This window comes from Chiloscyllium plagiosum, unplaced genomic scaffold (assembly GCF_037043375.1).
Source record: "Chiloscyllium plagiosum isolate Xiang-an unplaced genomic scaffold, Cpla_swu_hap1 HiC_scaffold_7, whole genome shotgun sequence".
NCBI lineage: Eukaryota > Metazoa > Chordata > Chondrichthyes > Orectolobiformes > Hemiscylliidae > Chiloscyllium > Chiloscyllium plagiosum.
Window position 1 is genome coordinate 7,461,501 of NW_028270145.1, and position 13,442 is coordinate 7,474,942.

At 40.0% G+C, this 13,442-nt stretch overlaps 1 protein-coding gene across 3 annotated transcripts in view; it reads right to left on the reverse strand.

Moving 5' to 3' along the window:
• The window catches only part of pgap1 (post-GPI attachment to proteins inositol deacylase 1), a 155,808-nt gene extending 144,788 nt beyond the window's left edge, over positions 1-11,020 (reverse strand). For 2 of the 3 annotated variants that reach the window (XM_043692909.2, XM_043692908.2), the window contains exons 1-3: positions 10,844-11,020; positions 5,055-5,205; positions 2,240-2,415 (exon numbers count right to left, since the gene is read on the reverse strand). In XM_043692909.2, coding sequence (XP_043548844.2) covers positions 2,240-2,415; positions 5,055-5,205; positions 10,844-10,990 — 474 coding nt within the window. In that variant the 5' untranslated portion in view covers positions 10,991-11,020. Of the gene's footprint in view, positions 1-2,239; positions 2,416-5,054; positions 5,206-10,843 lie in introns of those variants that run through there. The other variant, XM_087988693.1, reaches the window with a different exon arrangement.
• Between the last annotated feature and the right edge of the window lie 2,422 nt (positions 11,021-13,442).

Sequence of the window (13,442 nt, forward strand, 5' to 3'; positions counted from 1 at the left end):
ATGTTTTATCCTCACCAAATATTGCAGACCCAGTCTAACCGCTTTGTTCTTTAGGACTTGAGCAACATGATCAATAGTGGTGTCACCAAGCTACTCCTGGTCAATAATATTGAAAATCGCCTCCCCATAGTACATGCTGCACTCTTTCCACTCTTAGTACTTCCTCCAACTGGTATTCAACATAGAGGAGTACTGATTAATCAAATGAAATGGGGCTAGCATATGGTAACCAGCAGGAAGCTTCCTTGCCCACATTTAACCTGATGCCATGAGACTTCATGGAGTCCAGAGTCAATGCTGAGAGCTCCTTCAGCAGCTCCTCCTGAGTGTACAGCACTATGCTGCCACCTATGTTGGATCTGTCCTATTGGTGGGACAGGTCATATCCAGGGATAATGATGGTGGTTACAGTAGATAATCCAACTGCATTTTACACAACTTTTAAAAAGCATTCATAGACACAGTATCACAAGATGTGCAGTATTTTATGGAATATGATCACAGATTGAGAGAATTGGATAGCAGAAAAAGGCTTAAAATAAAAATACATTTCTCAGACTCAAAAGGTGTGGTTAGATATTCCACTGAGACACTGTGCTTTTTAAACCTATAATAAGTAACTCATATTTAGAATTGAGGGAGCAAGAATGGCATTTGTTTATTGATGACATTTGTTCGTTGTGATACGGATTAAGGTTTGCAGTACACAGGCAGGCTCGCAGAATGGACAGTAAGGTGGCAGACATAGTGTAGTGCAGCAAAATGTGAAGCAATTACGTACAGCAAAGTAGAAACAAAATCTTAAATTTAGGTAGACACATGGGAACATATGTTTAGTAATGACTGACTCTCTGCCTCCATGGAGAAAGCTCGCAGGATTGAGCTTCCTCAGCCAGTTAACAGCTGACCAATGAGCTTCATGATTACAGGTCTCAATGGTAAATTCCTCACAGTCAATCAGAGGCAAGTATCTTCTTGCACCCACAGATCAGCACTGATGGCCCAGAACTTCAGGGCAACTAAAAGAAGAAAGGTTTATTTCTTCAGGTACTGCGGCGTAGGGGTCATAGCGAGAGGGGTCAGCTGCCCCCTCTGCAGCCATCCCTTGTCCCAGTTGGCTCCAAATTAGAGTAAATGGCACCTCCTTCCATTGAAATCTGGTAGCAGGTCACTCTGGTTTCAGCTACTTTTTTCACTGCTGGGAAGGCAAATAATGGCATCAATAGTAAGTTGAAACCCTTAAATGGCCATGAATTGACAATTTAAGGGTTTTAATTGCTTTCTAGTGAAGAAAGTCAACAGTGCACCTTATGATTGGGACTTAAATACTGAGGTGGTATGAAGGGAGTGAATGTCTCTCCAGGGCCTACTCACCCAATTAGGTACCCTTCTTGCTACCTCTAGGGAGAAGAAATTGCACCCCAAGAGTTTCACGTATGTCCTTCAGGAGAGGGAACATACCACCTGGAACTTATCTGGTCAAATTGTGACTCTGCCCACCAAAAGTGGCTGATTTTTATTGTCCTCAACATAACTCAGGATGAATAATAAATGTTGCCACTGCCACTTCCCTAGAATATGTGAAGAAAAACCTGAACTGATGGAAATCTCCAAGATTAGAGTTCTAATAGTGACAAACTGATTCAATTGGTCAATAAGTCGGTGGCAAACATGCACAAATTTAAGAAAATCACAAAAAGGCTTAGAGAAAAGCATTGAAAGCAAAGGGAATGCAACCTGTCAAGGTCAGTATAGCTAAACAGATTTGTCACGAACTAACAGCCTACTTTACAATGAGTTTGATTTTCTTCACACTAACTGCTGATTCCTGTCAGCCTGTCTTGCATTTCTGGCATTGATTCATTTTACTGCCATCTTATTTTATAATGAGTGATCAGGATGTGAATTCTCTGTTCCAACTTTTGTTGAAGAAGAATCAGTACAGTTTTAATTCTTTAAAAGGCAATTAAATTGCTCATTGAAAATGACAAATATTAAATAGTTTGGAAGTGTTAGAGGAATGACTTTAGGTCTGGTCGTTCATGTGAAGAAAACATTCACATGCACCTGATAGAAACAGACCCTTTATCAGATGCTATGCTGTATGATTTTATTTAACACTAGCATTTTGAGTAAGAATCAAGTTAGATGTAAGTTCCACATTGAGTAATGCCAAAACAGTTTAGTTTTTTTTTATCAGTAAGGATTTTTGAAAGAAAATAGCTTGTTCAGATCTTACCTTGTAAAGTTTAAGAATTACTTTTATACATGCATGTACAAACTTCGTTTGCTTTTCAAGGCTTCCACCATAAAGTGCAACAAGCTCCTCATTAAAATCAATGCTAAAAAAATCGAAGTGGAATTTGTTATGTATGTTCTCAGCTTTCCTTAGTGCAACAGAGCCCAGGGAACGAACTGAAACACAAGACCAAATCAAAAGGATTTGTAAATATTCAGACAAAATAAAGAACTTATCAAAGGAGAGGAATTTCTTAAGTGTGTACAAGACAATTTTCTGATTCACTATGTGGATGTACCTACCAGAGAAGGTGCAAAACTTGATCTACTCTTGGGAAGTAAGTCGGGGCAGGTGACTGAGGTGTCAGTGGGGGAGCATTTTGGGGCCAGCGACCATAATTCTATTCGCTTTAAAATAGTGATGGAAAAGGATAGACCAGATCTAAAAGTTGAAGTCCTAAATTGGAGAAAGGCCAATTTTGACGGTATTAGGCAAGAACTTTTGAAAGCTGATTGGAGGCAGATGTTCACAGGTAAAAGGACGGCTGGAAAATGGGAAGCCTTCAGAAATGAGATAACAAGAATCCAGAGAAAGTATATTCCTGTCAGGGTGAAAGGGAAGGCTGGTAGGTATAGGGAATGCTGGATGACTAAAGAAATTGAGGGTTTGGTTAAGAAAAAGAAGGAAGCATATGTCAGGTATAGACAGGATAGATCGAGTGAATTCTTAGAAGAGTATAAAGAAAGTAGGAGTATACTTAAGAGGGAAATCAGGAGGGCAAAATGGGGACAGGAGATAGCTTAGGCAAATAGAATTAAGGAGAATCCAAAAGGTTTTTACAAATATATTAAGGACAAAAGGGTAACTAGGAAGACAATAGGGCTCCTCAAAGATCAGCAAGGTGGTCTTTGTGTGGAGCCACAGAAAATGGGGGAGATATTAAATGAATATTTTGCATCAGTATTTACTGTGGAAAAGGATATGGAAGATATAGACTGTAGGGAAATAGATGGTGACATATTGCAAAATGTCCAGATTACAGATGAGGAAGTGCTGGATGTCTTGAAACGGTTAGCTAGAGAAGCTAGAGAAGTGATTGCTGGGCCTCTTGCTGAGATATTTGTATCATCGATAGTCACAGGTGAGGTGCCGGAAGACTGGAGATTGGCAAACGTGGTGCCACTGTTTAAGAAGGGCAGTAAAGACAAGCCAGGGAACTATAGACCGGTGAGTCTGACCTCGGTGGTGGGCAAGTTGTTGGAGGGAATCCTGAGGGACAGGACGTACATGTATTTGGAAAGGCAAGGACTGATTTGGGATAGTCAACATGGCTTTGTGTGTGGGAAATCATGTCTCACAAACTTGATTGAGTTTTTTGAAGAAGTAACAAAGAAAATTGATGAGGGCAGAGCAGTAGATGTGATCTATATGGACTTTAGTAAGGGTTCGACAAGGTTCCCCATGGGAGACTGGTTAGCAAGATTAGATCGCACAGAATACAGGGAGAACTAGCCATTTGGATATAGAACTGGTTCAAAGGTAGAAGACAGAGGGTGGTGGTGGAGGGTTGTTTTTCAGACTGGAGGCCTGTGACCAGTGGTGTGCCACAAGGATCGGTGCTGGGCCCTCTACTTTTTGTCATTTACATAAATGATTTGGATGCGAGCATAAGAGGTACAGTTAGTAAGTTTGCAGATGACACCAAAATTGGAGGTGTAGTGGACAGCGAAGAGGGTTACCTCAGATTACACAGGATCTGGACCAGATGGGCCAATGGGCTGATAAGTGGCAGATGGAGTTTAATTCAGATAAATGCGAGGTACTGCATTTCGGGAAAGCAAATCTTAGCAGGACTTATACACTTAATGGTAAGGTCCTAGGGAGTGTTGCTGAACAAAGAGACCTTGGAGTGCAGGTTCATAGTTCCTTGAAAGTGGAGTCACAGGTAGATAGGATAGTGAAGAAGGCGTTTGGAAACTTTCCTTTATTGGTCAGAGTATTGAGTACAGGAGTTGGGAGGTCATGTTGCGGCTGTACAGGACATTGGTTAGGGCACTGTTGGAATATTGCGTGCAATTCTGGTCTCCTTCCTATCGGAAAGATGTTGTGAAACTTGAAAGGGCTCAGAAAAGAGTTACAAGGATGTTGCCAGGGTTGGAGGATCTGAGCTACAGGGAGAGGTTGAATAGGCTGGGGCTGTTTTCCCTGGAGCGTCTAAGGTTGAGGGATAACCTTACAAGGGTTTACAAAATTATGAGGGGCATGGATAGAATAAATAGACAAAGTCTTTTCCCTGCGGTTAGAAGTCCAGAACTAGAGGGCATAGGTTTAGGGTGAGAGGGGAAAGATATAAAAGGGATCTAAGGGGCAACGTTTTCACGCAGAGGGTGGTACGTGTATGGAATGATACGTGTACAAACCTTCACAAACCTTGCGATGGAATGAGCTGCCAGAGGATGTGGTGGAGGCTGGTACAATTGCAAGATTTAAGAGGCATTTGGATAGGTATATGAATAGGAAGGGTTTGGAGGGACATGGGCCGGGTGCTGGCAGGTGGGACTAGATTGGGTTGGGATGTCTGATCGGCATGGACGGGTTGGACCAAAGGGTCTGTTTCCATGCTGTACATCTCTATGACTCTAATAAACAAAATGCTGGAGAAACTCAACAGATCTAGTAGATCCATAGAGGGAAAAACAAAGCTAACATTTCAAGTCCATTGACTCTTCTTCAAAATTGATCTTTGAACCTTCCTTGAGCGCCAATCACCACGATAGGAATGATTAAAAACAACTTTAACAAGTGTAAAAAGTACCTTGTCTGTAACTTCCAGCATTTCCAGGAAGAAATAGAACAGGGATTCCTGTGGTTTTCAGATTGTGTGCTTCAGCAGACTCTCCCTCTCCATAAAGATACAGGCCGTAATTGTGGTACTTACTGGAAACTTTGTATGGAAGCTTGATCTTCTGTTCACACAAAAGAGACAAATATTAACTGTGATAATACCTCTTCTTTTCCAGGAATGTTACATTTCTTCAAACAACAATAATTTCAAAGTTTAGTAACCAAATTTTTGCCATATCCACATAAACATATACAACACAAAAGTCAATATCACAAGAATGAAAATATCAACAGTTTAAGAATTCATCTCAGGCGGACATAAAATAGCCACGCAGAAATTAAATAGAATGTTTTTCTGCAATACTAAAAAGCTGCAATATGCAACATTAACATTATAAATACAATATTTAAACTGAATTAAATTAATAAATGGGTGGTTTGGTGACAATCAGCAGAAGCAAGATTTGTTTCTATACTTAACATCTTCTATTGAATAAAATAACTCATGCAGACCAACATAAGATCTCCGATACTAGTCAGTTTTAAATGCTCACATGAAGACTGTCAATAAATTACAGGCACCACCAAGGCAAGCCTGATCTGACTTTCAATAGATATCCACATTTGAATGCAGTTTCAGTAATAATCACAGTTAGGATCTGAAATTCTGATAAATGTTCTTGGAGATACTAACCCAACTGCAGAAACAAAAAATATTACTTTAAATACAATAGTATTAAGTAAATTTTGTATTAAGGCCTTGATAAAAGCAGGTAAAAGATTGGGAATGCAAATGTGATAAGAAGCCTGACATAATCTTCAAGCTATATTATTGCATTATTATTATTGTTATTGCTTGAAATAACATATTAGCAAAACTATTCACTGTCTGGTAGATCTGTTGATTTTTTAAAAGTGATTAAGTGAAACTAATCATGACAGGGACATGGAACATCTAAACAAAATGTTTACATTTTTACATAGACAAGGTTGAATCAGCTTCCTTCACTAAGCAAGATTGAACAGAGTGATAGGACTGATGACAAATGATTAATCCATATCACAGTAAACATAATCTGTTAAATGTTTTGTTTTCTGCATATTGTTGAGAGGAGAAAATGCAATAAATGGCCAATCCAAAACAGTTAATTTGAACTTCAAGCACACTAATGCAGTAAATTCAAGAAACGATGGCTCAGAAGTTAGCACATCTGCCTCTTAGCGCCAGGGACCTGGGTTCAATTCCAGCCTCGGGTGACTATCTGTGTGGAGTTTGCACATTCTGCCTGTGTCTGCGTGGATTTTCTCCAGACACTCCAGTTTCCTCTCACAATCCAAAGGTATGCAGGTTAGGTGAATTGGCCATGCTGAAGTGCCCATAATGTTCAAGGCTGAGTAGGCTAGGTGCATTAGTCAGGGGAAATGTCGGGGAATGTGTCTGGGTGGGGTACTCTTTGGAGGGTCAGTCTGGAATTGTTGGGCCAAATGGCTTGTTTCCACACTGTAGGGATTCTATGAGAATCAAAACCTTCTAATCAATTGTTTGAAGAAAAGTAGATTGTAATTTTATGCCCAAGAAGTGATGATCTTATCATCTGAAGTAGAAATTTAATTCACAATCAGCATAAAATTTAAATTCAGAGTGTTTTATCCTATACAGATTAATTGTGTTTAAATCCCGATCACCTAGTATCTTTATGCCCCACTAACCGACTTTAGGTCCAAGAGTAAAATACAATTTTAAAATATTTATTCTTGCTTTCAAATTCCTCCATAGCCTTTCCCTTCTATCACCTGTTTAACCTTCAGCACTTCAAAGCTGGAAATGTGTTGCTGGAAAAGCGCAGCAGGTCAGGCAGCATCCAGGGAACAGGAGAATCGACGTTTCGGGCATTAGCCCTGAAGAAGGGCTTATGCCCGAAACGTCGATTCTCCTGTTCCCTGGATGCTGCCTGACCTGCTGCGCTTTTCCAGCAACACATTTCCAGCTCTGATCTCCAGCATCTGCAGACCTCACTTTCTCCTTCAGCACTTCAACCCTTGGCTTCTGTAATTCTAACTTCTTGTGCATTTTAATCATTCCATCACTGGTGACTATGCATTCAGCTGCTTTTGGACCGAAACTCCAGGATTCCTTCCCACTGTTGTTCCTTCTTGTAATCTTTCTTTCCTCCTTTAAGACACTCCTTAAAACCTATGTCTTTGACCATGACTTTAGTTATGTGACCTAATTTCTTGTTATGGCTCAGTGTCATAGTTTGCTTAATAACACTCCTATGAACCATCTTGCAATGTTTTACCACATTAAAGGCGCTATGTAATTGCAAGTTGTTGATTTACATTAGCACAGGTTGTGTGGTCCATTGTGCATTTGCTAACTGCTAACTGCACATTTTATGTATCAATTCCACTCCACTCCCACCCCCTTCAATTATTCATGTTTTCCCCTCTCAAAGATTATGATCCACTGGTTTCATTCAATATCACTGCAACCAAGACCAGATTTCCCCAATTTAATACTAATCCTAAATTTAGGCCTAATTATTAATGGAAATAATCAATCTTTCTCTCACATCCCATAATTTCAACATCTATATTCCCATTAACCTTTTCAGCTCCACTGAACACAAATAAATTTCCTAAGTTCCTCGTCCTGCAGCTTTTAACATCTTCAATATTTTTTAAATAACCCGTAACCATAAACTTACAATCTACTTCAACTGTGATATACTGATTTATACAGATTTAGGAATTACCTTATTTTGTATCCAATGCTATGTAAATCCTGAATTTCACTTGCCTCTGTTACAGATGAAATTTTTTGCCTTTTTTATTTAACCTTTTCTTTTCTAACTAACTTCGTCAGAGATATTACTACACACTTCTGGAGCGCATGAGATTTGAACTCAGGCCTCTTGGTCCAGGAGTAGGGACACTACTACCACGCCAAAAGAGTGTCCCAAAATAAGTGTTTCCCAGCCTTTCCCCAAAATCTCCCACAAGGGGAAGAGTAGCAGGAACCTTCTGGACAAATAGAAAAATAGTTAGAACCAGAACCTGCCGTTTCTCCACTCTGCAGTGAATGTTACTAATTAGCGCTAACTGTCATTTTGTCTTTATTTTTTCCAGAATGTATTTATTTCACGTATGTGTTTAATTGTGCATGACAGAAAGCTGACAATTCTCTTTAAATCCATCCTGTCCCATGCAGCTAATACATCACATTCCCATACTTTGTCTTACAAACAAACTGTAATAATATTCCCTTTGAATTCATGACTAAATCAAGAACAATGGATGATCTATCAGAGATCATTCACAAACCAGCTGCTACACTTTCCAATCTGACTCCCTATAGCCTGAAGCCAGCCTTTCTGTGCTTCTCCCGCTTTCAATATCACGATCTTTAATTTTCATTTGATGAATTACAGCCGCCTTAAGAGGATTAAAAAGTGACAATACATTTGAAGGGCTTGGCTGAAGGAAAATGCATGTTAAAATTGACTGGGGGTTGACTTTTAAATGTGTTATTTGAAAGATATACTACACAAAAGTGTGCTATTAATATGAAATTCAGTTTTTTCTGATCGTGCTCCCACTGGCACATTTTTTCCTTCAACTTTGACTGAAGTAAATGGACCATGAATGAGAACTAAGAAAGGACACAATCACTTGAACTATGAACACCAACAATGAAATGTTACCTTTAACCTGTTTGTTTAGTTGACCATCTGTGCCAATTGCTAGTTATATGTAACATGTCAATAACCCAACTCCATTTTCCTCCTGCTTCAAATAGTTATATTTTTCCTCTCAAAGATAGTGATCTATATGCCTTCAATATGTATCACTGGTAAAAATTCTAAATTTCCTTCTTTTGGTGTGAATTAATTTGTCACTCAATTGAAATAATTATTTTCCCATCATAAACCTTTTTAAAATGTTGAACATTTATATTCATGTTAACCTTCTCAGTTTCTCCATTTTCCTTCTTGCATTATATATAGGGTATATATTCTTGTGTTTATGTAGAAAGGTAACATCTGAAGACATCTGCTACACTGGAGAAAACGAGGTCTGGCATATTGATTCAAAGTTTTTTTTCCTCATAAAGGGAAACAAAAAGGTTTCAATTTAGGACTAGATTGCCATTCATATTTTAATAAGTACATTATTAGTTGCAGTACAGGAGGGACAATAGGCTGTTGAAAGAAAGAGAGACAAGTTATGTAGATCAGCAATGATTTTACTGAATGATGGAACAGGCTCAAAGGTCCAAATGGTCTCATCTTGCTTCTAAAACCTACACCTTGAAGTGCACCAGTTAGCATCAAGCAGGAGGCAAGGAGGTAGGCTTTTTTGAACGACCATAGTTGCTACAAGAATTAAATCTGCACTGTTGATTTCAGTTTTGACAAACCAATTCAAATTTGAAGGGGCTCTTAAAAATGAAAATATAGTATAATATTAAAGATGTGATTTATAAGAAAGTTTTTTTTATTCTTGCATATAGTAGAGGCATTAATTGTTAATATTCATTAGCAATCATCAGAACTCCAATTGTGATCAAATCCTGACCCAGTTCAGCTCAATAAAAGGAAGAAACCAAAGAAAGAATTATTAGTTTAGTTGTTGCATCTTTAAAATTGACATAACGAATCCCATGGCACTATTTTGAGAAGATCAAGGAAATTACCCACAGTGACTAAATCAATATTAATCTCTCAATCAACAAGTTAAAAATAGATAATTTGGTCACTATCAAATGCTATTCGTGAGAGCATCCTCTGCACAAATGGCCGGCCATATTTCCTTCAAGTGTTCCAGCTTAAAAGTGCTTAACAGGCAGTGTATTACTTTGGGCTTCCCTTAAATTATGAAAGGTGCGACACAAAAAAATTAATTCTTTGTTAGATGCGAGACAACAGCTCACTTCAGATATAGGACCCTAGGTTTTAGAGAAAATAAACCAAATACAATAGCAAAAATTGACGGAAATGGTTATCAAGACGAGAGGTCGTAGCTTCAGCTTATGAAAATATCAGTTTAGGGAGAACATTAAGGGCATGGAGATCACATAGAAGAAACTCAGTAAAATGCCAGGAATGCAACATTTTAAAATTGGCAGAAAAAGAGAAAATAGGGCTAATTTCATTGAAACAAATTAAGATAATACCTGATGAAAGATGTTAAAAATTGGACAATGTGTAAGATAATCTAAAAAGTAGAAATTCATCAAAAGACAAAAATACATTTTCTTTTGCTTCAAATGCTGATCTGGTGGGATATGGGCAACCCTACAAAAACGGTATGGTGGAAATAAAATCTACCATAGTATTTAGACGGGTATGGGAAAAAGGAAGCCAGACCAGCTGATGATCCAATTGGTCCATTCATCTGCTGTAAATGTCAATGATTTCAACTGTATCAATCACATCAAAGTGGCATTGTGGAAAAGATTATTCTTGAATGGTGCTAGCAAATGTGGCCAAGTCTCAAACAGAACCTGGGCATAGGTAACACTGAATTTTATGTTGACTTTCTAAAAAAGAACAATCAAAGCATAAAGTTTATTAGATTCCGCTCTCGAAATATTATCAAAATAATAAAAGCTTTGGCAGTTATTTCGTACAGAGCAAACTTACACAGGCAGTGGCCTGTTGCACTCTCAGTCAAGGCAACTACTTGCATGTTTATTCTCTGTACAGACTGGGAGTCTCCAGCCTCTTTCACTCGAATATCGGGGCTGGAGTAACTTACAATATATTCTGGGTACTCGAACATGTAGGTCATGCTGCACCTGTTCTCTTCGTACACAAACAACACGTCCCATATTCCGAGACCCACTAAAGCCAATAGAAAGCCCTGAAGTATTGCAGAGAACCATCTCATCCTCGCGCCCGCCATCGCCGCGCTCCCGACACCGCCGGGGCGACCTAACCTGCTGACCGCACTGCCCGCCGGTGCCTCGGCTGATTGGCGAAAGGTGCTGTCAATCAGATGCGCGGCGCCGAATCAGGAGACGGGGACAGTTATCACGTTAGGTTGACTTCACAGGGCGGCGTGGAGACGTCATTGGCGTCGTGACGTCAGAGAGGGCATGACCCATCCCTTTGGGCAGCTGTTTTGTTCAGGTCGCCGCTGGTTTAGGGCGGTTCGCGTGAAGGGATTTCCTAAAAGTGTTATACTGCCTCAGATTTAACCAATCAGATGGCTTTAGCATTGATAACACTACTTTAATATTGTGTTGGACTGGGGTGTATAAAGTTAAAAATCACACAACACCAGGTTATAGTCCTGTTGGACTATAATCTGGTGTGTGATTTTTAACTTTCTACTTTAATATGTGTTTGAAGATTTGACAGTGTGTCTTAATCGACTAACACTGTTCATGTGGAGTTCAAAGTTAAAAATCATCCTCATTGATAATGTGTTGCAGGTCACACAGAACATGGCATAGTTTTTCAGCTCCTGGGAAGTACTGGACAATGAAGGGTACCCTGTTGGTTGCAGCCCGTGTCTGTCTCCCAAGGAGGTCATTACGGTGGCACGTCGGAACTGGCGGTCGATGATGAGCATCGTATCCCGTTCTCATGAGGGCATCCCTGAGTACTTCCAGGTGCCAGTCATGTTCCTCCTCATCTGAACAGATCTGGTGTATGCGTAGGGCTTGTCCATAGGGGACGGCTGTTTTAATATGTTTTGGGTAGACGACCAGATTCCTGAAGAAGGGCTAATGCCCGAAACGTCGATTCTCCTGTTCCCTAGATGCTGCCTGACCTGCTGCGCTTCTCCAGCAACACATTTCCAACCAGTTCTTCATCCAGACACATGGAACAGCTATGGGGACCAAATTTGCACACTAATATGCCAACATCTTCATGCACAGATTCAAACAAGACTTCTCTACGCAGAAGAGAAAATGAGGTCTGCAGATGCTGGAGATCAGAGCAGGACATCTAACCAACATTATACACCAGGTACATTGACGACATTTTCTTCCTCTGGACCCATGGCGAGGAGTCACTGATAAAACGACATCGTGATATCAACAAGTTTCATCCCACCATCAAACTCACCATGGACTACTCTCGACACACTGTAGGGATTCTAGAATTCTATGAATAGGAAGGGGTTAGAGGGATATGGGCCAAATGCTGGCAAATGGGACTAGATTAGGTTAGGATATCTGGTCAACATAGACAAGTTGGACTAAAGGTGTTGTGCATCTCTATGACTCAATGATGGATTAAAATATTGTCCAAGACATAGGAGATAACGGCATTGTCCTTCTGTGCCATAGATAAGTTTACAACCACCTGATAAGCTAAAATTATAATCTGTTTGCCCTTTCTGGAAATGCTACACCAGGACGAGCAACTCCTATAAGGGACACTTTGGCTGCAGCAGAAGAGTGCATAGGCAAGAATTAGAGGGATCTTACGGTGCGTATCCATTGGTCACTTAATGTAGCAGGCCACATAGATAAAGTGGATAAGAAGGCATATAGCTGAAACTTTATTGCTGGAACAGCACAGCAGGTCAGGCCTGACCTGCTGCCTGACCTGCTGTGCTGTTCCAGCAATAAAGTTTCAGCTTTGATCTCCAGCGTCTGCAGACCTCACTTTCTCCTCGAAGAAGGCATATAGTAGACTTTCCTTTATTAACCGATGCACAGAGTTGAGACCAGGGAGGTTACATTGGAACAGGACCAGGCAGGTGGGACTAGTTTAGTTTGGGATTATGTTTACCATGGACTGATTGGATCGAAGGGTCTGTGTCTGTACTGTATGACTGTATGACAGAAAACCCACTGAAGGCCCTCAGATCAGTTTCCTGATCCAGAATGGCTGGATATGTGCCCTACTGAACACTACCCCGTTTAAAGTTGGGAGACATGCACGTACTGGACTCCATATTGTCTGCTACAAAGACAATTCACCATCCCTTAGTGGTCAATATGAATAGTGTGCCTGCGCAATTTATGAAAAACATAGTCCACAGGAATAAGCAATATGGGACTTGAAACAACAAGCAAAATTGCAGAACAATCCTGTAAAAACTGAACAGTTGACCACGTTGGGTGTTGTCAACCATGTCAAAGGCTACAGATGATCAAGAAGGATGAGGAGAGGAACCTTACATTGGTCAGTCATAAAGGATGTCATTAATACTTGGTAAGTTCAATTTCGATTCGAACGTGGAATTCGAGAAAAGATTGGAATAGATTTGTGAGGCAACAGCTTGGGTGGTAGTTTCCAGAGACAGTAGGACCAAGGCTTGAAGTGCTGCCAGCAGATTTAAAGGAGAAAGACAGTACCCCTTCAGGGAAACATGTAACTTGGAGACCAGGAGTTGG